Source organism: Symphodus melops (assembly GCF_947650265.1).
Source record: "Symphodus melops genome assembly, chromosome: 8".
Taxonomy (NCBI): Eukaryota; Metazoa; Chordata; class Actinopteri; order Labriformes; family Labridae; genus Symphodus; species Symphodus melops.
Genome location: NC_136698.1, coordinates 8,611,664 through 8,635,684, shown reverse-complemented (window position 1 = coordinate 8,635,684; position 24,021 = coordinate 8,611,664). Strand labels below are relative to the sequence as shown.

At 37.9% G+C, this 24,021-nt stretch overlaps 2 protein-coding genes across 5 annotated transcripts in view; one reads left to right on the top strand and one right to left on the bottom strand.

Annotated features, from left to right (window-relative positions):
* Positions 1–139: 139 nt before the first annotated feature.
* Positions 140–3,140, bottom strand: LOC306827872 (angiopoietin-related protein 4-like). Its single transcript, XM_079349962.1, has 7 exons — positions 2,595–3,140; positions 2,328–2,438; positions 2,143–2,230; positions 1,465–1,578; positions 1,139–1,234; positions 769–1,041; positions 140–661 (listed from the first exon to the last, which is right to left on the bottom strand). The coding sequence occupies exons 1-7, from the start codon at positions 3,063–3,065 to the stop codon at positions 480–482; spliced, it is 1,335 nt and encodes a 444-aa protein (XP_079206088.1). The 5' UTR covers positions 3,066–3,140; the 3' UTR covers positions 140–479.
* Positions 3,141–12,577: 9,437 nt separating this feature from the next.
* kank3 (KN motif and ankyrin repeat domains 3) overlaps positions 12,578–24,021 on the top strand; it is a 30,355-nt gene continuing 18,911 nt past the window's right edge. The window contains exon 1 of one of the 4 annotated variants that reach the window (XM_079351349.1): positions 12,578–12,598. The gene's annotated coding sequence lies outside the window, so the exon portion shown is untranslated. The other 3 variants (XM_079351346.1, XM_079351347.1, XM_079351348.1) reach the window with 3 other exon arrangements.

Below are 24,021 nucleotides of genomic sequence, written 5' to 3'. Positions count from 1 at the left end.
CTAACAGGCCTCATTCATTACAAAACGCTAGAGGAACCCTCGATGTGAAGTAGGCTATTTTTCTTTGTGTGATGTGTTGACATTGTCATTGTGTGTTGTAAACTGTTGTTTAATAAAGATTAAACAAAGAACACGGCTCTTTGAAACCTTTAAGACATTTATTATCATCCACTTTAAAGCAATGAAAAGTAAAAAAAAAGTTTAGAGTGCATACATGTCGAAGTTAATACAATAAACATAATCATGGCACAAATATTTAAAGCACAGATATAAAAAAAATAAGATTACGAATTGAACCGCTTATAAAGGGAATTTAGTTTCACCTGTCAATATGACAGAAAATGTATCTTATTGCATAGCATAGAGATATGTGAGAATCCAGAGTTCATTTTTGTGCTTTTTGGATTCATCATTGTGCTTCTTTCAGTCCTTTGTAGTGTTTTGATTCTCTGCTCTCTGTCCTTTAGAGACTGATCTGCTCACTGGTTTATTGTGGCAGGGGCGATCTTGAGGAGAGTGGTCTTCACAGAGGTGTTTTGTCCCTTTGTGGACGTCCAGAACATCCCCTGCCTTCTCGACTGATGCCGTCTTAGCATGCTCGGCCTTCTGGGATATCTGCCATTGAGGTTTGACTCCCCACAACTGCTGAACCACCAGCCACCTGAAATAAAAATGAGTTGTTTGTTATTTCCTTAGCTTTATCGCGACATTTCTTGATTTTTAGCTGTGCAGTCGGGATGACATGCTGGATCAGTGCAGCTGTCCTACCTGAGAGCAGCTCAGCACAGTTGACGTCTCTGGCGAGATCGTTGTCTCTGTCGGCAGTGGAAAAAGGAACACCAGAGGCTCCGGTTGTCATGATGTTCTCCTGACTTTCTGACTTGGTCTGCAGGTGGAGAGCGAACATCTTATCTTCTCCGTCAAGATGGAATCCATAATTAGACTTCTGCTGCCCTGAATTATCTGAGACCTCCACCTGCAGAACATACTGTCCTTGTTTGGAGAGAGCGTGGATGTTCTCCAAGCCGAGCCAGAACTCACCTGCCGAAGGACAAATGTTCAGGTTAGTCTTTTGCAATTAAACTTTTGTGAGGCTGGTTTTTATTGAACTTTGAGGAGCTTTTTTGTTCATACACACCATTCAGGTTTCCGAAGCCTCTCTTGTAGCTCTCCCAGAGCTGGTTGAATTTCTGGGAACCATCGAGACGTTTCTGGATGACAGTCCATCCACCTTCTGTAGAGCAAACACAGTAAGAGAAACGATTGAGTTAAAGTTGCCGAAAACACTTCATGCTTCAATGAAGTCTACTGCACGTGTTTGATTGTTTTGTAAAACTAGAATATGAAGTCTCCTCTTTAGGCCCTTGTATTTTTTAACAATATATCCTTGTTTGTTCTCAGCAGTGAAACAGTGCGGTTTCTTCTAAAACACATGACTTTTGAGAGAATTCCTGTCTGACTCACCTGAAGTCATTTCACAGAGGACATTGAAGGGTTGGGTGCCCTGTGGTTGGATGGTGTAGACGCCGCTGACTCGCTGTCCTTGTACAAACAGATCATGACAGTCTGTGGCCAAACCTGAGAAAAAACGACATCATACAGAAAACTGATCAGTCAACGATTCAGCAAACAGACTTCAAACAGTACATCTGAAGCTGTCTGTATTGTGAACAGAATAAGAACAGCTTAATGTCCTACAAAAAAGTACAGTAGTTGTGTTTTCGAAGCGTCCCCCTGATCTTTGGACTGAACAACAGTTGCTCTGCCAGCAAGCCACATGTTGTAAAGTCAGGTGCAAAGGTGACATTTTCGTCTCACCTTAATATACCCTAACAATCATTTTATAGGATCTGTAGACATGTGCTGTCTCTGACTTAAATAATGTGCATTATAAATTCATGTAAATGTTGATTATAGAAAGAGATTTTTTTTTGTTTTTTACTTGAGAAGGACAATAAAGTCTGCTCAGTGTTTATTTAAAACCTGTGAGCAGAAGGTGAGATTGATTGTTAATTGAGCACTCAAAGTGTCAAACTTTGAACCAGAGCTTTTGGTCAAAGTCTTTTGTACATCATCACCTATTTGGATTTTTTTCTCGCTTTGTTTGTCTGTCACTCTTTAACAAAAGGTTTGTCGCCTTACCTGAAGTTTGCGTGCCTGGCTCTGCCTCCCCCTTCAGAACCGTCTCTTCATCTCTACGTCTGTGGGATTTCACTCTCTTGTGTGAAACCTGAAATCACACAGCAGGGTCAACAACATTAAACTTTCATCTTAATTCTTCTTGCACCATAAAATCTAGTTGTAGCTGTGCTTTTTAAGATGCTCACCTTGTTCTGCAGTGCCTGCAGGTGAAGATTTTGTTTCTCCATTTTGTCTTGTTGCTGCTGTATTTTCTCCACCAGCTGATCGATGCGTCTGTTCTGTGCAGCCAGAAGTCTCTGGAAACACAAGAAAATCCAAGTTAGATTCAAATACAACAACAGTGAGATTTTGTGGGAGTTTTGAAACGTAGTGATTATTCTAATGACACATGTTGGTTTGAAGGTCTAAATAGTTGAAGAACATTCAGATACAGATTTGAGTAATTTTCTCACCTGGATAAATGAGGCTCCTGTGTGTTCGCTGTTGTTACTCTCCAGTCTTGGCTCTTTAAGGACCTCCTGCATCTTTTCATCCAGTCTGTCCATCCTGGATTGGATGTTCTCGCCTTGCTTCCCTACCTCCTCCACCTTCACCCTCAACTCCTCGGTCAACTCTGCAGCCAGCCTCTGCCTCTCTTCTGCCTCATTGCTTCTGGCCATCAAATCCTGGCTCTGCTCCCCTTGCTTCTTCTCTAGCTCGACCAGCGTGCCGTTGAAGGCTTTCAGTTTGGCATTGACTTCTCTCATCTGGGCTTTGCTCTTGTCCACGTGCTCCTTCAGACCCTGACCGAGCTGGAGGAGGCCGTGAGCCACCACGTTCACATCGTCCCAGGAGGCTTGTTTCTCCCTTCTGTCTGAGGGGAAACCGACTGCTGCATGCATCAAGATGGTCAGAAGGAGGACGAGAAGCTGTGGTGTCTTCATCTTTGTGTCTGCTGAAGGTTAGTTTCTTTAGAAAGGCTTGTTCTGATGTCTCTTTTCTGCTACTGAATGGCACTGTGGGGTTTTTATAGCAGAGTGCTGCAGCAGAGCTCTCCTCTGGTTGGTTGTTGGAGCGTGGAGGTGGGGAGAGAGGGGGGTTAGGGGCGTGGAAAGGCTTTCATAGTGGAAATTGCTTTGAGGCTATGACGCAATGAAAGCTTTGAATTACTAATAGATAAGTGCATCTATTTTTTGTTTTTCACTTCAAATAGCACACAATTTGTAGTGTTTTGTTGGTGAAATAAGTAATATTGATTTATTATTAAAAAAAAAAGTAGTTGTCTCTTGTACTCCTTCATTAATAGTTTTAATGTTTTATTTTGTTAAATGAAAATATTAAATATCAGAAAAGTTTGTTAAAGGGTCAATGCTGACATTCCCAAATGTCTCAATCTGTTTGACCAAAAGAAAACCCCGACATATTTCATAAACAAAGATGTAAGACATTGGAAAACTTCCTAACCTGAAAAGATGTTTATTACCAAGATAGTGGTTTGTGTATTTTCTTTTTGGTTCACAGGATCATTTATACATCTATATAATAATAATAATAATAATAATAATAATAATAGGTAATTAAAAAACGTCATCCCAGACACACTATTGACAGATCATTCTTTGCTTTATAATAGCCTGTGCTTTCAGTAGTTAGTTAGTCACTCATGTCCAGGTTCATGTAAATGATTGTACTCAATGGAAGGATTTTTGTGTCAACGTCTTTTGTGAAATTTTGTGTAAAAAAAAAAAATCTTATTGAAAACATGATAAGTTGTTGCTAAGTAGTAGCCTCCCAGCAAAAAGTAAATCAGCGCTATTAAGTGTCAGGGTTCATTATCTTTGTCCTCCACAAATAAAACAGCAATAGTTGCATTTTGCTGTTTATCTCTCCCAGTGAAGCCTTCCAGTGTCTGCTGTCTGCAGCACTACATCAGGAATGCTGGAGAATAGTCGGAGATGGACAGGCAGTGTGAGAAGTAGGGGAAAGTTCAACCCTCAGGCCTCATTCCTGACAGGAAAAAAAATCCAACATTCACACACACACACACATACACACTCTCACACACAACCAGACACCAGGCACGTGGTGCACTGATCGAGTACAGATGTCAGGAAAACACAGCAGCCATTTTAAAGTAATTTAAGGACATCTTTATCGAGAGGAGAAAAAGTGACACAGTCTGTTGTTAACAACAGGGGAGATAGTTTATTCTCTGTAAAATGTTACACTCATGTTTGACTCAAAGAATTAGTGGATTTATTAATTTAAATTTGATAACATTTTGTATCATGTTTTCTTCATCCAAACATTTTTCCATTTTCAGCTTATAACATTTGAAGATTTGTTTCTTGTCTTTTTGTAAAGAAATACAATACAATACAGTTTGAAGGTCTAAATAAAATTTTAACACGATCTGTCCATTTGATGTTAAGAAATTACCGAGGACCAAAGTGGTGGATCAACCAGCATAAGGATGCTGCCATCTATGAAGGCAACGGGCATCAGTTAAAGCTCAGAAAACAACACAATGACCTCAAGAGAAAACAAAGTGAATTTAGCCTTTATTTTAAATGACAGCTATAGAGAGACAGGAAATGTGGAGAGAGAAACAGAGTAGGGGATGACATGCACCAAACATTGCAGGATTGGGGCGAGACTGTAGCCTCTGTATAATTTATCATTCTCAGCATTTAGACAAAAATAGATTGAGTCAAAAAGGCAGCGTCATTTTTTGACTTCCATAAAAGGAAAAAAAAAAAGAGAAATGGCCACATAAGAACTCTATTTGCATAGCTTTTTGCACAGTTAGAAAGTACAGGACGATGAGACTAAAACAAACATTGTCTCAAAGGTGATCCAGGTACGTGATTGACCCTGTGTTTGTAATCCTTATATAGCTTCAGTTATCTGCTTTACATTCCCTTTTTAGGGACATGCTGCCAAAGTAAAAACATGACTTGGAGTCATTCCCCAGGCTGCATGGGGAACACTGGTATGTGGTTAAGTGCACGTATCTGCCCTGCATGCTGAGCTGCACGTCTCCTTAGCCCTGCTGCACTCACGTGCTGACGTGAGGCAGAGCATTGTGTGCAGAGCATTGTGTCTGCGGCTCAGTGTTCATCATCCTTTTTCAGCTGTGTCAGAACAAAATGTTCCGCTTGTAGAAGTTTTGTTTGGAAATGTTTCCATGCATCTCTCCAGTTACAATAAAAGCTGCTTATGTTAACTTAGAGTAATGTCCATGGATTCAGACACAGGATAACTTTGTGTTTGGATTAAATCACCCTCATTTGAATTTGGGGTGAGTGGCATTAAAATAAACCTGCAACTTTATCTTCAGAGTCAGGGAGTTTTAGAAACTTAAGCATTTTAAGGTTCCTTCTGTAACTTATTTTACATTTAAACTGCCAGGAAGGAAGTGTTTGGCCAAACACTGAATAACTATACAAAGTCTATTTTTCTTAGATATTAGAAAACTAAATCTTTGCCCAACATCAACCTTTATCATGATTTCTCTTGTTTCTTAGAGCGTGGTCACACTGGTCATCCGTGATAATCCAGATGATATGTCCAGCGTGTTTTGAGCATGTGTTCACTTCATATTTTGTGGTAATTGAATATTTCAGTTTGAATAACACAATGAAATGACACTCATGATTGTGTAAGTGGAGAGCTTGTGACAGGTACAACTTGCCTTGATGAGATTGATGTCTGTGAGGCCATAAGAGCAGAGAGTGTGAAAAAGGTCAAAGTAACTGTAACATTGTCTGAATGATGAGCTGTAAATCTATACGACACTGCAAGCAGAGTTTAGGAATCAGATAATAATTCTCTTTAACAAGATCACTTCATGTGATCCTTCAGTTTCTCACATTGTTTAAATACATTTCATACCTTTTCTGAATTTTGAAAACACTGATATTTTTATGGTCAAATCCCTTACTTTACTTTAAAATGGGCTGCAATCGTGGTAAAACTCTCATAAACTCTTGACTTTGGTCCGCTCAGCTTGACAGAACTTTTCGCTGCTCACTTTTTGTGCTGACAGCAGCCAAGCAGCTTCAACAGATAATAAATGAGACGAAATCATCAAGGTGAAGAGCTTTAAGACTGTAAACTACCAGTTATTGAGGTTTTTCCAACAGTATCTTTTGTGTGTCGTCGTCTGCACACCACTGTGGCTGAAAAGACTTTCATAAATCTAATGAGACAATATAAATCTATAACTTGAAAGCCACATAACTTTATTTTCTGATTAGGTTAAACAGAATCACATTTTGTGGGCAGAATACTTTTTGTAAGCACAGATGCCGTTTCTAATGCAATCACTGCTGCTAAGTGAAGCTGCTTTTAGCGAGTTAGCTGAGTTGATCACAGCTAGTGGTAATAGTATAATGCACTCAAGAAGTAGGAATTAGAGGCTGTATTCTTTCAGGATTGCCCCTGTGCTTGTCTTCCACTGGCCCAATCTCATTTGTTTTATGAGTGTATATGCTTTTACTTTTTCATATATAATATAACATAATATACAAAGAGCATACTAATAGACAAAGGTAATCAGTTGACAATACTTTGTACCGTATTTATTTGAAGCTCTTGCGCTGGTGACATTTTCAGTCAATTTCTTTTCTTATTGTTTTTATTATTGTGTGTGTGCTGTATTGTTTTGTTTTGTTGGTATTTGCATTTTTTTTTATTTTCCACAATATAAACAAGACAATCAAAACACTATCAAACACAAAATGAGACCAAAATAAATACAACTCTTTTTCATCCCTTATTGAGATTAGCATTGTCTGTGGACAGATCATTCAAAGAAACAAATGACCTCACACAACCAAAAAGAAGTTACGTAGGGCTGTAATGGACTTCATTCAGATGTGATCCATAAAGGTACCAGGGATCTTGAACATCGGCAAAACAATGTCAGGCCTGTAATACTCTTGAAGAATATCGTAAGCATCCTCCATAGAAGACAGGTCTATGAAGATCATACGCCACTTCATACTGCTGAAACAGTTTGGTTTGTGTTCTTTCCAGTTCATTAGAATAATCCATAAACTTTGGACAGTCTTTGTACAGTATGGGCAGAGGCCATTTTTATGCCTGAAATGCAAGTGGTTGGATCATTTTTAATATCCATTTTAAGAGAACTTGACAGGTCTTCCTTTGTGGCATATGAAAGTGATGACTTGGTTTAAGATTGCCCTTAAGATAATAGAATTACATGCAAATCATTTGAGATTGGGATGACACTGACCTGCAGTTATCTGATAAAACAACACTGTAACCAAACACCACACTGTTGTCATCTGCAGATTATAAATCTAAATATATCAAACTTTGATTCTGATAGGAAATCATGACAGTTTTCATCTATTGGCATTATGAAACATTCCTGGATGTTTACAGACCTTGAGGGCTCTGTAATTGGGCAGATTACAACAATAGGACATGTCTCATCAGATCTGCACATGTACAGTACATGAGCTTCACAGAGGGGCGGGGTGTTACTGGATGATGGGGAGGACTGTGTTTTTAGGCACCAGTGGGTTAGTGTGTGAAAGGTGAGGGTGTTGTCACGTGTCTGGTATGTTGCATCAGCCTGGAGGGGGGGGGGGGGCAGTGGGGGCTGAGACTCTGTATAGTATTAGACACGCACAGCTGGAGAGCGGAACTTACACACTCAGAACCTAGAACTACGAAAACATCCAGAAATGCTGCAGCTGTAAGAATCTGGAAATATATTTAGCTTTTGTCTTCTCTTCAATGTTTATGTTACCACAATCAGTAATCTCAAAAAATACAATCACTTCACTGAAACAAGTCACGTGGAGAAAATGCACACAAACCAATCAATATAAAGCCTAAAATTAGCACGACAGACTTTGGATTGGTTTGTTTTTAAGAAACAGAAAAAAACATCTCACCGAACTTTCTATGTCACACAATGGTGAAACTTTCCAGCCTTTTCTTCAGTATAGTTAGTCTTTTTTTAAATTTTATATATATCCTATAAAGACTATTTTAGAAGATTGATACCATCATCATTATTTTACCAAAAATATAGAAACAAGAAGCCACTTTAGTTTAAAGCCTCAAAACAGAGGCATCAGCTCGCTACCTTTCTACACCGATATATTATCACAGATCACTACAGCACTGTCACAGGGCATCATCATTAGCTCACTGTATAACTTTGACACTATTTTAAACAGCTGCATCTTCATGGTGGAACCTTCAATACAAAACAACCAGGGGGAATAATACCGTAACATTCCCACATTGAATGAGCAAAATTGACCACAAAGATCACTAATAAAGTTGTTTTTCTTTCGATCGCATATAGAGGATTGTGGTTTAGTAAGGGTAACCTCTGATAAGCTACGTTTCTTTGTAACACTAATGCGGGCTTTTACTTGAGTTGGGGAGCGCTCTGTAACCTTGGTCAATTGGTGTAATAAACCCAATCCCAACTGTTTTAAGGCCTTCTTTTTCTTGTCTTGTCTTATCTTTAATATTACTGCATTAGGAGTGGTCCAGCTACTTTCAACAGGAAGTTGTAAACTAGTAAACGTAGTGGACAGGTTCACAAAGTTTTCCTGGACTGTGAAAGGAGGATAAACATATTGAGTTGTGAAGAGAGTACCATTATAGAGTGGAGAGGGAAGAGAGGTGAACAGAAAGTTCTGCGCCGATGAGTGTGTTATGGGTAGCTAATTGCTCGTAATGATCCATTCCCAGGTACGTCTACACAAACTTTGCGAGTTGAAGACTGACAAGTCTTTTAAAGTTATTTCAAACTCTTCCAGTGTATACAAGTCATTAGAGTTGCTTATTAGTAGAAAGCCACGCTATCTGATTCCCATTGTTTATAGTCATTATGCTAAGTAGCTGTAACAGAAGTTTAACCATGTTGTTTTTTTGCTAAAGATTAAAAATCCCAAATGATAGCATAAAAAATACCTGCTGAACTGTTAAACTTTTAAATATTTGCTTCAAAGAATGAATACAAGTTTTTAAAAACAGTCTTCAACTTTGGCTCATTTCTCTATGTTGTTTCCATGTAAGGGAGACGGTTAAGTACATTTGGCACTTAAGTAAAGTGTGTGAAAGGTAGCCTCATACACAGCTTTGTATGCTGATGCCAAATGGGACTCATTGAAAGCAGCTGTTATTTACAATTCAAAGGTGGATTCTCTGCTCATTCGCTTGCATTACAACGACCTTTTCCCTAGATTCCTCACTCATGCAGCATCTGTATCTGTGTGTTCCCACTCGCTGAGACCTGTTGCTTTTTTTCTCTTTTTTTTACAATCCGATTCTACGGCTCGCCCTTTAACCTAGAAAACAGTGTTGTTCCCCGAGGCATCCACTCCCAGATCAGAGAGAGACAAAATAATAGCTTTGTTTTTCTTGGGAAACAGTATGTGTCATTTTAGATCATTGACCTTTTACATTTTATGTTAATCATAGATGATCTAATCTTTTAAAAAATACCATGAAGGGACTGGGATGCAGACCTGTCGCCAGACCTTAGTCTTAGGGGGGGCATATGAAATGCATGGGGGGGCACAATTATTATCAGCCAGTACACATATTTTAATTATAATCCTATACTGTATTCGCGCAGCACGCAAACATCACGTTAAACATAACCAATAGCCTATAGCCTACACCACATAAGCAATGTTATGATGAATATCCATAACACACTTGACTATACAACATATTAGATGTAACACCAGAAGAATCTCTCAAACATTGCATTTTAAATCAGTCAACAGAGGGATATGCATTGACATGTGACACACACACACACACACACACACACAGACTTTGAAACTACTGGTACTTTGAGTGGCAGCAGCGCAGCACTGTCCTCTTGCCAGTCCTCCTGTCAGTACAGCTGGATGCAGCGTCAGAGAACCTTCTCATCCTTCCATCCGGACTTAAACTTGTTAAAGGTTCTTTTTTAAAAGCAAGCTGAATCAGCGGGGCCTTGCTTCCGAGCAGCATACTGCGCCGAGGCTCTGAGAAGACGCTTTGGAGCATGGAAAATGAGTTTTCACACACGACTGTAGAAGCTCCTAAAGTTAGGGCAAAGGTGTGTGCTGTGAGAACTGTCGGCATAGCCTGGATTTATCTATGATAATATAATATTAAGTTAAAAAAAAAAAAAAAAAAAAAGATCTGTGCCTCAAGTGGGGGGGCATAAGCATTTATGCGGGCGGGCCCGGCCCCCTATGGCCCGCCGATAGCGACGGGTGTGCTGGGATGTCAGGTCCACCACTTTGATCAAGACTTAAATATGACAATATTAAATCAACCAGTAGTCTATCAAATGTCTTTCATTTATTTCTGATCACGGCAGGTTATATTAAATCTTAATGACATTATTGATCCTGACTTTTCCAATACTACTAGCTTACAGTTTTCAGTTCTCCTGTGAAATATTTCAATGTCAACGAGATGAATTAGCACTTAACTTTGTAATGGTGTTTCATTCTGAAGATAATAAATGTGGATGACTTGACAGATACTTTGATGTTTACAACATTACCAGGTTTTTGATTAAGAGAAACAAATTTAGATTGATGGACGCCATTAAAATTGGCTGCAGACACTCATGTTTCCATCAGCATTTATTTTAATAACCTTTATTCAAACACCTTCATATTTGTGTCCTTTACTATTCAAAATGTACACGTCAAGCTTTATCCAGTTTGTATTTGTATTTGTTTTCTTGACGATGAGAGTTTTAGTGTCACAAAAACACTTGACTGGCTGTCAAGTATAAAGAAAATGAAAAGCTTGAAAACAAAGTAGGTGTCTAACCACATGTGCAGGCAAATCATTCGTAGCTGTAGTACATAGCTGCAGGCGGAATTTGCTGAGTGCCGCATAGTTTATTTCGGGGCAGCAGCGCTTTGGATTCCTGGTTGTACACGTAAATATATTAAGGGGAAAGTTTCTCGTAGACTGTGCCGAAAAGTTATAACCCTGTAGAAAATTTCCCCAGTTGTGGTGTAATGCTTCACCTAATGCCTAAAAGTGTGTGAAGAGATTTCTAACAATATTTAACTGTGCGACAGACACTTCCGCTCGAGCAGTTGGAACTTTCTGTTTAGTTTAGTTTAAAAAGTGCGGAGGTGTCTCTGGATCTGTTTTAAATGATTTTATTCCTTACATATTTTCTGTTGTAAATCTCTATAAAGATAACCTGTGGAGTACCTCAGTGGTTGGTCGATGTTCAACTTCTTGAGCATGCCAAGGGCATCCAAAATGTTGGTCTCCTCTCCTATGCTGATGACACTGTATTGTGCATGTCCTCTTAGTTCAATGATTTAAATCAAATTAATGCTTACATTAACTGATTACTGATTCATGTAATTTAATCTATATATATGGATATACCTATTTTTCTTATGGCTCTCGTTTTCGCTGTATTTATTTATCCTTTACATTGTCTTTAAATACTTTGTAGATTTGTGTTTAAAATGTGCTATTTATAGATTAAAGTTGCTATTTCATTGATAAAAACAATCATACTTTTTTAGTTTCACAATAAAAACATGAAGCAATTTAAAGTCACATTTTCTCATTGTTATAGTATGAACTATTAATACTTCTTTGACCTTTGCTCCATTTCTGAAAATAAAACTCCATGTACCCACATCTTTTGTCACGTTATTAACCTCTGCTTGAGTCCACATAACTTACATGTGCCTCTTTGGTTCATTGAACCAGAGAGGCACATTACTTAACGCTCTGCTTGGCCATGACGTTCAATGTGAGACAGTTCAAATCTCTCTTCACCTTTTACCCAGAAACCAGAGGAAAGCCCTCAAAAGGGAAGTGACAATCAGACGAGGAAAAAAAGAAACGTTTATATTGACATTATAACACTGATTTCCGCCTCCAGCCATCACATTTACAAGAAGACTAAATATGACAAAATGGTACATTGTAAGCAAGAGGTTTACATTTACATTCTACATTATGAGTCTTGTTTAACTTGAAAATATTTTGAGTTTTGAAGCAAGCAGAGAATTGTTTATAAAGACACATCTGCAACCTTGGTTTGCTGTGACCTTTAAATTCTGGAGGATGATTGTTGAGGGTTATGATAAACAGTGTTGTCTTGCAGGAGGTGATTTTCTCCCTCTTTTTTTTTTGTGTTGCTTTGCTTCAAAAATCTATCGTTGTTCGTCTGGTACGCACTGTGATTTTTAGACGTAATTACTTTCACTGTTTCTTCTGCTGTCACAGTGATATACAATAAAGAGGAGTATCAGCATTGTGCCCAGAACACTTCTTGGTAATTTAGTACACAATGACAAACTGTTAAGGATAAACAAAGTTGGAGGTCAAACAAGAGCAGTTTGTTATCAGAACAAAGCCCTGTAAAGTCATTTCCCTACTGAGAGCATACTGACAGGATGGAAATAGGAGGATACCTGTCCATCAGCTCAAGGTAAGAATCAAAGTCCAGAGACGCTGGCAGCAAAACATGTTTTCTTCACTGCAGCCTCAGGGAAAGCCAAGGCGAGGCCAAACAGGAAGCAGTCATAAACTTGTTTGAAAAAATACTTTTGAGGAGCGAAACAAGCTCCCTGTTGGCTACACTAAAACAAAAAGTTTAAACAGCCTTATTAAGCAATTATTTTTAATTATTGGTGGATCGGATGGCTACTTTTTACTTTGGTAAATTAACAGTATTGTAACAAAAGAGTGAATATCCAACACATTTTCTCAGAGCTGAGGTTGAAATTTGAGCAATTTTAAAAGCAAAACTCAGAAAGTATATTTCTGAGTTTGAAAATATGACTGTTTGAGTATGGTTGAGTAAAAGCAGTAAAAGATATAAGGGTGTGTTCATGTCTCTTGGGTCTGATTTAATACTCTGTGAGCGTGACCATGTAGACCATGGTCAGACTGACCTTGAGGAAAGAATAGCAGTTTAATGTCTGAGTACTTCAAGCCAAAAGAAACTTCCTCCATCTGTAAGGCCCGTCAGAGGTCTCCTTGTACAAACAAGAAAAGGTTTAGACCTCTGCTTTGGTCTTAACTACTTCTGAGGGAAATATCGCTCTCAGCAGCAAATGCTCTGCTATGTTCACACATTGTTGTTTAAGCCATTTCACAAGAAAAGATTAAGTGTACCTTGAATGATATTCATCCTGCAGAGGCAGCGGGCAGTTCAGTCCAGCCCTCACTGACATGGAAAGTGAAAAGAAAACTAAAAATAAAAGCTGCCGTGTAATGGGCTTCTCTACCAATAGGCCATATCTCACACATAGGCTACATTTAGAGTTTTACTTGTAAAAATAATTTATTTTAAGGTATATGACTGACTCACTGACTTACAGTAAAGCAGCTTGACTTTCCTCCAGTCAGAGATTTACTGTAAGTAAAAACAAACATCCTACAAGTTGCGAAGACTAAAACTGAAACTGTTCATCGGAAGCTAAACTTTCCAATGCGCTTAGTAGATTTCGGTAATGTTATGTCACAAACAACACTGTGCCATGATGATATCTCGATATCTCGAACAGTTATCATTGTCACCTTTAGTTTTCAGCCAGAAGGCGTAACTGTGATTGCTGTGCTCGTAGAGATTAGAGGCACAACAAATCATTTAGAAAGTAGAACTGCTAACAATAAAAGTGAAATAATACAAAAAAAGCTAAAACTCATGTCATGAGTTATCTATGTCAACTTGTTTGTTTCCTAAAGTTAGACTCAGCAGAACAGCTGGCTGATATTACTTTGTTGCACAGAATATGGCAAACATGATTTAAAGTAATTTAGAAAGCTCTTGTTGAAATCTCAGCATTTGCCTAAAAAATCATGTAGTATAGATGAAAAGAGTGGATCTTCACAGCAAAGCTATGAAATGGTTTCACAAGTTTTTGGGGATTAATTTAGTTTTGAATTGTGTCTTTGTCCATCAGGTCATTGCTTTCATGTTGAGTCAATAAGATAATGACAAGTGTTTTGAAGAAGTAAGTTGTTGTTGCATCTGGACATCACATGCACAAAGAACATTATTGGAAGTATAGAGCCCTGTGGCACACCACATATTATCGGTAATTATATGGTAGTGTACAACACTAATACACGTAATTAATGCAATATTATGTTTTCTGATCTTGAATTTATTCTTAAAAATGCTGTATAGATTTCTAATTAAAAGTGTACAAGGATTCATAGTTGTGGTTCAATTTTGACACTCAGTAAAACGTCAGACATGACTTCTTCTTATCACTTACGTAACATACTTATATGATGATTCATTACACTGTTGAGTTAACACAATTCAGACAGTCAAACGTCAGACATGACTTTATCTAATCAATACGTAACATACTTGATGATTCATTACGCTGATCAGTTATTCAAAGTAATACGATCAATCTTTTGACCTTATTTTGCACGTGTAAGCTTGTATTATACATTATCACTATTTGGTTCATAGTACACATTTTAGGAGGAGGCAATTCCATTTATTTTTTTCAGAGGCTCCCAATATCCAGGTCTTTTAAAAAACCTCATGCTGTTGATAAAGTCATTCTGACCCCAGAGAGGTTTAAGGTGTTAACCCCAACATTCTTCATGTCCGGGGTCAGTGGTGTAGTGTGGTGTTTTGAAAGTATAGCATTGATTATTATTTCATCAACAAAGTGTTCTCTTGTTTTAGCTAGGTCACACTGACCTGCCAATCCCTGCATTGTTCCTTCTGGTCACTCGAAGGCCAAGATTTCTTGCCTGAGTAAAAGGACAGAACAAGGCAATGTCAGTTTTTATTCATTTCAGATTTTAAAACAACAACAAAAACCCCAGCTGTCTATCCGTGAGGCTCATTTAAACCTACAGAAAAATATTGTTATTGTTTAATTTGCTGAGAAAAATGAGTAGAAACTGCATTTAATGTCTTTAAAAGGTATGAGAAACAGCATCATCCAGGGGCGTGAAATTAAAATGTCTATTTTGCCAATAGTTTTGTTATTGCCATGAGCAGTTTATACAATCCAGATTCTTGACCTCACATGTTGAGTTGTTCAAAGATCAATGAGATCTTGTGAATTTTTTAATACATTGCTTTAAATATATTTATAACAAAATCAGGACAACTCTGAAAAGGACTAGATTTCTTATGTCATTGGTAAGCGATTACTACAAAGATAATGACATTTACTGAATACAGATGTTGAATGACGGAAATTGGATTGATCAGATTACTGTATAACACCTGTTTATCCTGCTTTACTATTAAAGTACGGGCTCACTGTAGCCTAAAAGTCCAACAATGTCAGCTATGTGTTGGAGTTTCTGTAGATAAAAGAACATTTTTGTTCTTCTAGTTTAACACGAACTAGAAAATGTTAACCTTTCTTTAAGTTATTTGTTGCTGACTTTTAAGATGGTTTTCCCTCTTGTACAAAAGTCTGCTTCATCGTGAAAGACAGTAGCGCCCCCTACTGCTGAATGATGGATATTACAGTTTAAGAAGTTTTCAGCCTTCATGTTTGAAATGTTTAGCTTTGTTTGTAATAGGAAAAATAGAATATAAAAAAAATGATCATTGCTGGTTTGCTTCTATATTAATATACAAATCGCACCATGCAATCATTGCATATTAGATAGATTTAGTGGATGAAAACACTTTTAAAACAAAAAGGACGTTTTTACTTTAGGAGTACTCTTCCTGGAAAATCACTGTAACTTTAGGGTGGGTTGACATTGGCACTGCACAAATCCTAAAGTCAACTCGACAATTTTGGCGCCACATTTGTCCAAACACACAAACAAACCCCTGCTGCTCCATGGACTCTCCTTCCTCCCACAGGCCCAGTATCGTGTTCCTCATTGGATGATCCATCTGTCAATCATTCATTCCTTCAAGCTGTAAACTTCATCAAACCCAAGAAACTGCGTCAAAGCGTCAGAGTTAAGACCTGAAACGGCGACAGAGACAAGCTTCTGCCTTCAGAATAAAAGCACAAATGTTAGCGAAACTACAGTAATCTGTGTCTTAAACTCCAGCCCATTTACAGATACAAGGAAAGAGATAAAAAGATTTAGAACTGTAGCAGAACTGTCAAAGAATTTAGCAGAATAAAATGGTCAGCTATGATTACTAAGCAGAACCTTGTCTGCAGCAGCAGACTACCTTGTTTGGCTGTGTCTTGATCTAGAAACACAGCGGTAATAAAATACAGTACATTTAAGTTAAATATAGAAATCACAAATGAATTACATATGATAAAGATCAGCATTGGAATGGAAAAATAGACATAATTTACTAATTCAAATTACTAATAGGGCTATGTGGAGCAAAGCATGAAAGAGGACATATTATACCCTTTTCCCCACCTTTTTAATCAGTCTTCTGTGGTCTAAATGAAAAATCTGTGCTGTGCTTTGGTGCAAATATAACACGAATCATGCACAAGAGGAGGTTTGTGACCCTGTAGAAACCATCTCTCTCAGAACTCTCTATTTTGGTGTTTGTCTCTTTAAATACAATAAGCGACCCTGGGTTTTCACAGTAGACATCACTCCTCTGTAGAGAGAATAAAAATGGCGGCTCAGATTGAATTCAATGGGTGAAGATACCAGGGGAGCGCAGGGATTTTTTATTTATTTTTTTACCTGAATACAACTTGTGATATCACAAGTTGAGAACATTTGAAACAAATCATTTCTCTCAGTGTGTTAAGACTTATGCAGACCATAAACAAATGACTAGATGGATTTATTCCAATTTTGTTGTGTTGAAAGACACTTGGGTTACCCAAATAAAAGTTCAAAAACTCATTCATCATGTGTTCCCTTTAAACCTGCACATACCACAACCCTCTGTTCTTGTCGTGATAGAGTAAGTGCTGCTTTAGTTTTCTTTTGTCTATTATTCAAAACATTTCTACAGATGTAGCATTATGTGTGCAGTATTGACTTCAGAACATATATTCTTTTAAAGGGACTTAAAGTTATATTGTGCCAAGTAATGCCAACTAGCATACACTTAATAATAGAATAGTGTGTAATGATAGTCAGATTAAGTAGGATATTCAGCATAAAATGAATTAAAGTCTGGTTTTAATACTCTGTATGTAAGTCAATTTAACCAGTTATAATACTTTGTAAGCTAATGCAAACAGTGCAAATATATTATTTTTATTTGCAATGTAGTAAACTAGTCTTTTTATTATAGATTTTGAATTTATTTGTATATTTTGTAAAACATTTTTGCATTTATATGAGATAGCATATCGTAGTAGTTTTAAATTAGCCTTCTATTTTGGAAATCCTCCCCGGAAGGAGTATTTTACTGCTTTTTAAAAACTTGACATCTGTCAGGAGGAAGGTTTTTTTTTTTTTCTTCTCCTCCCAAACTTTTCTTACCTCCTGTGAAAGTCATGACAAGTCTCAGTGTGGCTGGACGGAGAGACGCCAGAAGGTAAGAACAGCCCGGGGATCGATTCACTCACATGATACTGCTGAAAGTGTCTATAGATTAGATGATTCATGCCTGACTAATCGACTCCATGAAAAAAAGACAAAGTGAGTGCATGCATGTGTTTTTAGTTATCAACTGTCTTAGTCTTATAGTGACTTATTGATCACAGCTTAAGTTAAGTTCTCTGCAAAAAAAAGACTTGTAGTTTTTCATAGAGGTGATAATGCCTATAATCACTGCGGCCTGCGAAAATCTTTTTGGATTCACTGAAATTGAAGAAAATCTCCTGACTTTTCTGCAGGTGATTTATAGCCCAGGGAACAACCTGGGATGATAATAATACCATAATGCAACTTTTGATTGATTTTTTTTTAAACTTCAAAGTGGATTCTTCTTTTGAATATAAATGTCTTATAACTTTCAAGTTTCTGTTAAACTTAGTCACTTTTGTAAATGTAAAAGTAGTCTACATAATTTTTTAGCCACATTGATTTGTAATAAGCGATCACAACTGATATCTAACACTACATATGTCCTACAGCCCTCGAATGAATATATATATATATATATATATATATATATATATATATATATATATAACCCTAACCCTAACCCTACACACACACACACACACATACTGTATAGAAGATATCTAAACTAAATGTGAATTTCTGTACTTACATTTGAACTTAAAATTCATGATGATTAAGATGTTTAGTGTGATGTAAAATCTCTTTTACAGTTAAAGTTAGACACAGTGTTTTGTAATGGTAAACTGGCCTACGAGTTGCTGCTGGTCTTACCTAAAGAGCTCTCTGCTAAAAATGAGAACGAAAGTTGCTGAGGGTTTCTTTAATCTTCCTCTGCCCTTGTCTCTCTGTTCCTTTGCTGCTGCATCAGATGGAAATCCCCTCTTGTCCTCCAATTATGTCAGAGGTGTTGAACCCCTCACCTCCCCAGGCTGGTCTCTTGTCTGTCATTACGCTGTGCATCATCTCAGAGTTTTCAAGCTGTGGCGTTGGATGTTCAGATGTTGAGTCAGTCTCAGTGTGCATGCTGCTGCAGTTGGTCATGTTTTGTCTTTTGACAAAGGTAATATGCAGACATTTGTAGCAGCTGCTTTTCCAAAACATAAATGAATGTACAAACAATATTTACCTACAGAAAGAAATCTGCAGTATATATTACAAGACAAAAGGAAACGTAACCTATGGTCACCATTCCCATTTCAGAGGGGTGTTAAGATTTTATTTTGGATAATGCAGAAACTCCTTTTTGTTTATTCAGTAGGACAGATTGATGTGCTGACAGTGTTACAGGACATGACTGTGGCTTTATGGTTGTGTAGCTGGAATTTTTCACTTCCCAACACAATGTCAGGGTAAGCATTGTTTATTTTCAATAACTGCCGAGAAATATCTCCTTATCCTACAATAGTTTGGATGCACATTTTGTAAAACATAATAATTCCAACTTCTAAATGTTGACAATGGCACTGAAAACTCTGAATGGTTTAGTTGAATTGTCTAATATGTCTTTTAAATCAACTAAACTTGCTGCTCCTGGCTGGGAGCTTGTTTCATGCTAAGGAATGAGAGTAAGAGCAGTGCAGCACCTGTATTGATACAGGTGTTACCAGATATCTAGCAGACCCTCAGTATCTGTCTGTGTGTCAACAGAGTGCTCATGGTGGTTTGAACCATTTACCTTGACAATGAGTTAGACTATACACCTAAGAGAGGCAGAGGAGAAGTGTAAAGATTTTAATGTAACAGTTATGGGAATTAAATTAAACTGAACAGACAAATGGGCAAAAGAGAAATTGCTTGAGGGAAAGTGACCAATGGTGGCCTTTTGTTGAACTTCAACTTCAGCATCTTCCTGTCAAATGAAACTGACATTTTACAATGTTTTTAAATAAACAGCTTCAGATGATGCTGTCATCTAAACTTTAATTTCTTTATTAAAAATAGTTTCTTGGTGAGCCGGATAGTGCAGTGGTTATGTTGTCCGCCCCATTTACAGAGGACATAGTCCTGATCGCAGCAACTGTGGGTTCAAATCTGAAATTGGTCCTTTGCTGCATGTTGTCCCCCACTCGCTCCTCCCAACATGCCCTGTCTTTCTTCAGCTGCCCTTTCAACAAAGGCAAAAAAAAAAGGAACAATCTGGACTTTTCCCTCAATGATAAACCATGGAACCATCCGAGGCAACGCTCAGGGACATGATTTAAATGAGTGTTAATCTCTTGATGACTTTTTGAGGCTCTCTCTGGGGGAACTGTCTTCTGCAACAGGAGCCTGAGTTTTGTCTTACTGCTGTCGCCTCAAAATAGAATTGCTGTAAGTTAGTGTGTCTGTGTGTGTGTGTGTGTGTGAGGGGGGGGGGGGGGGGGGGGGGGGCAGTGTTACACTTTTTTCAAGGTTTATTTTGTAGATTTTGATGCATTTTATTAAGAGGTATGACAGTGGATGGAATAACAATCGGGAAAGAGAAAGTGAGCTGCCTAGTGGCCAACAAGGCAATTCAAAGCACTTTGAATTGCCTTGTTGGTGAAATGTGCTATATAAATAAACTTGCCTTGCCTCGCCCCAATGTTTGATCCCTACTACTGTTTTCACTTTTGTTTACAGGATGGATAGAACGGCTTACTAAGATGCATCTACTGTAAATCCAGTTTGGGTCTGTCCTTACACAGGAGTGCTGCTGCTTGATAAAATACATGCCATTATATTTTTAGCTCCATTACGAGAAGTCTGAACTTTTTATAGCACTTCAAGGCTGTCACTAACTCAGTGACATGATGCAGAGACACAGGAGAAAGTTGTTGGCTTCACCATGTGTTTGACTGACAGTTAACTAAAGTCAGAGACAAAATGGATACAACCCCAAACAATCCTGGGTATTCGGGTTGCAAATCTTTGGCATCTTATTTAGCTTTGATGGCTTTGCTTTATTTCTGTCCCACACTTGAGTTTAGTTAAAATCAAAATGCCTTGGATTTACACTGGACACAAACCTGTTTCCTCTGGTGGACGTCCTGTGTTGTTTGGCCTATCTTACCGCTCTCACTATCACTTCAAGAAGACTTTTTCAGCCTTCTTTCTCAAGAAGCAGTTTAGAGCGTCTCATATTTACCTGGATGGGTTTTCCTTTCATTCATTTAGAAGCCTGAAGTGTCTCAGAACACTTTATGTGTCCGATGACACGCCAACGGTCACGACAAAGAGATGCTATAGGATGGGAGTGGATGAAAAAGATCTGACACAGATAATAATAAGGCAGAGTTCATAAAAGTTAGATTTTACACCTGCTTTGTGCACAAGCCTTTCTTAACCCTTCGCTATGCTAAGTAGCTAGTTCCAACATTCATTTATATTGCTTCTAATTCGACATGAAACACAGACCTGAAGAAGTTCCCAGTAATTCACATTGGTACATGTTGCTCTTTTTCTGCTAACTACTGTCCCCCCCCTTTTTTTTACACTGATTTAACTGTACATTAAGAATTCAGTGGCAGCCATCTTGGATATTTAAGAAAGTGTCTAAAGAGCCTTAAACTCCTCCTGTGTAAAATGTGATTGGCCTGCCTGGAGTTTGGTTTAATGGAAACGTGTCTGTGAAAGGGGAATTGAGAATATCGGTAAATAACTCGCAAGCTTTCAGTTATGTCTGCTTTTCATGCTACTATTTCTGTTTCCTCACTTAAAATGTGACGTTAAAAGACATGCTGTGTTCTTGCTACAAATAATTTCCATTCGATTCTGCACTTGCATATATTTGTTTGGAGGACATATTGCCTGTGTCACTGTTCAACTAAACCGTTCAAACCAAGTGGACAAATGACTTTAATGAAATGTTACAAAGACAATGATACTTAATCAGATAATCTATCATCAAATCAAGGGGCTACAATACTTATACATTTATTAAGCTAGCGGCACATAAGCACTTTATTGAAATACTTGAATGAAGTATCTAATGATTATGGAGCTGTTTGTTTATTGGCTCAGGAAAGAATCTTATTATCTAATTTGTTCGACATCCCTGATTTCTTCTCGTTGCAGTAAACACAACAATAGTTCGAGGTGAACTTTACAGAAGTTTCAACATGTTTATTCTCTGTTATATGAAAGCCACTGTGGGACGTTTATTCTTCAAGTTTTGGCCTTTTTTTTTTTTTTCTGAAGCAGCAATTAGTTGTAAGTGTGGGGGCTTTGTGGAACCTGATAGCAGGAAGCTTTATTCATAATGAACAGGCATCCAGGCTTTGGAAATGGAAATTGCCACTTTCAGCTTCATGCCAGATTTTTTAATTGGAGAGGCTTTTCAGGAGCAGCTCTTCAGAGGTTTGTGTGTTCAACAGAGGCAGCTGTGAGTTCTGTACACGTCTGGAGCTTGTTTTATTTTAAAGAAAGAATTTAAATAGAACAACTTTGTTTATTTGATTTCATTTAGCCTCTAAGTGCTTTATTTTAAAAACCAAAGCTCCAGTCTGTTCAAGCTGAACAGGAAGTTAAATGTGGATGAGATAAACAGTGCTCCCACTAATACTAAACAAAAGGGTGGACGTCGTTGTGTGGTTTCAGGCACAAGTATCTAACTTTTCTTTAGGCGAGGAATCAAAAGTTGTTCTTTTCCCCCAGATGTAGTTTTTAATCACATGTGTAACTGGAACTTCTAAGTGATTGTTTTAGACTGAGTTAGAATTGAACAGTTTTAGGTCACATGTTTCTAAAGATCTCAAGATGACAGATTTGAGTTTCTATAGAAATTGAATTAAATCTAATTTAATTCATGTTTTTGTTTTTTTGTTGCTCTGTCTGCAGCTTATTAAATCATGATGGCCTTCCTCCTGGCATTTTAATACATTTAATCGTTTATGATCTCTGCTTTTGGTAAACTATATTCTATGCAGCCAACAAAACTAGACAGGTGCTTCGGTCAAATCCAAGTTGCACTGCAGCCGATGGTTCAGGTGATAAGGCCAGGTGGGGATAAGTGGAACACGGATCAGATATTTGTCGGAGCAGCCTGAATGAAACAGAAAATTAGCCAAAGGTTATGTCTTTATCTAATGTCATCTGTAGCCTGGCGCTCCAGACTTATTGTCTCAGGTTCTGACGCTTGCTGAGGTGGAGCGAGTAGCTCAGAGAAGATTAAAAAGGTTATTCAAGGATTGGCCTGGAAATGTTCCTCTTATTGTCTAAACCAGCAATGCATGCTGATCATTCCCTAATCTGTGTGTGGCAGCAGTGATGGCTCTTACAAATAATAAAATCATTAAAACAGATGAAATAGTTTGATTTGAAAATGACTGAACAGTTCACCAGAAGAGCAGATTGACTGTAGTGTTAACAACAGCTTTTCAAACCAGAAAAAAAAGCCATTTCTCGGGACTATGAATGGAGTCAAATGGAGAAAATGTCAGCCAGTCAAACAGCAGCTCATCTATTGAACACATATATCCTTTGGATGCTTCTTTGCTGGTTTTAGTCATTAAGGAACATAAATACATCACACCAAATTCATCCTCAACATTTTAAACCAATGATCGTTTATTTACAGTTTATAATGTTATGTCCCATTAGCCTGTGAACATCTGGCCATGCCTTCTGACAGAATGACACAAACAGGAAAACAAACCACGCCACTATCTCCAGAGTCTGAGAAACACTGAATGAAACACCCAGGGCTAAAAATACCCATGTTAACTCAAGTACTGAACAAGCTGTGAAAGTGGCACCAACCAGTCTCTGTGAGAAAACAACAGTCTAACCACACAGGGATCAGGTGAATATGTTTATGCTGACCGTGAGGAAGAGGTTTTTATTTTTTATAAATGACCCTAAAAGGCTTTTTGGTTAGAAAATGACCGACCAGTTTTTAGACAGACTAACCAAAAAGGTCAGATCCTGCTTTGTCCAAACTAAACCGCTTCTCTCTGTTAGAACTTGACCACAGCGGTTTTTGGAAACACAAAATGCAGCTCGCTGTGTTGACACAAACCTTATGAACCCATTACCATATTTCTTTCGCTCCAACAATAAACTTTATGTATGTGACATTGAGACAGACCTATGAGTTTGTGGTTGTGCTCAAAACTTTTCTCCAACGTGTTGAGATCTTATTCTTGACATTTCTACTTTACTCCTCCTCTTTGAGGTCGCGTGAAGAGGCTGAACAAGTTTCCCACTGTGCCATGTTCAGTTCCCACACAACATCAAAACTCTTCTTTTCATTGAAATTTGGTGCTTTTTTTTTAAGTTTCCGGCTCACCTTGTTTTTTTGATCTGATTTTCATGTGCCGTTGTTTTTAAATCTTTTTGTTTTGTTTTACGTCAGCTGCTATTGCTCACATTTGTTTCTCTAAGAGCTTTCAGAGAACAAACTGAAAGGACAGAATAAAACAAATAAACAACAGGCGAGGCAAC

Excerpts from the sequence above, each read along its gene's own strand:
- LOC306827872 (XM_079349962.1), bottom strand. The coding sequence starts at position 3,065 with ATGAAGACACCACAGCTTCTCGTCCTCCTTCTGACCATCTTGATGCAT. Across the intron at positions 2,231-2,327 it reads TGCAGGCACTGCAGAACAAG|GTTTCACACAAGAGAGTGAA; the intron begins GTGAGCATCTTA and ends GTGTGATTTCAG. Across the intron at positions 1,042-1,138 it reads AGGCTTCGGAAACCTGAATG|GTGAGTTCTGGCTCGGCTTG; the intron begins GTGTGTATGAAC and ends GTCCTTCGGCAG.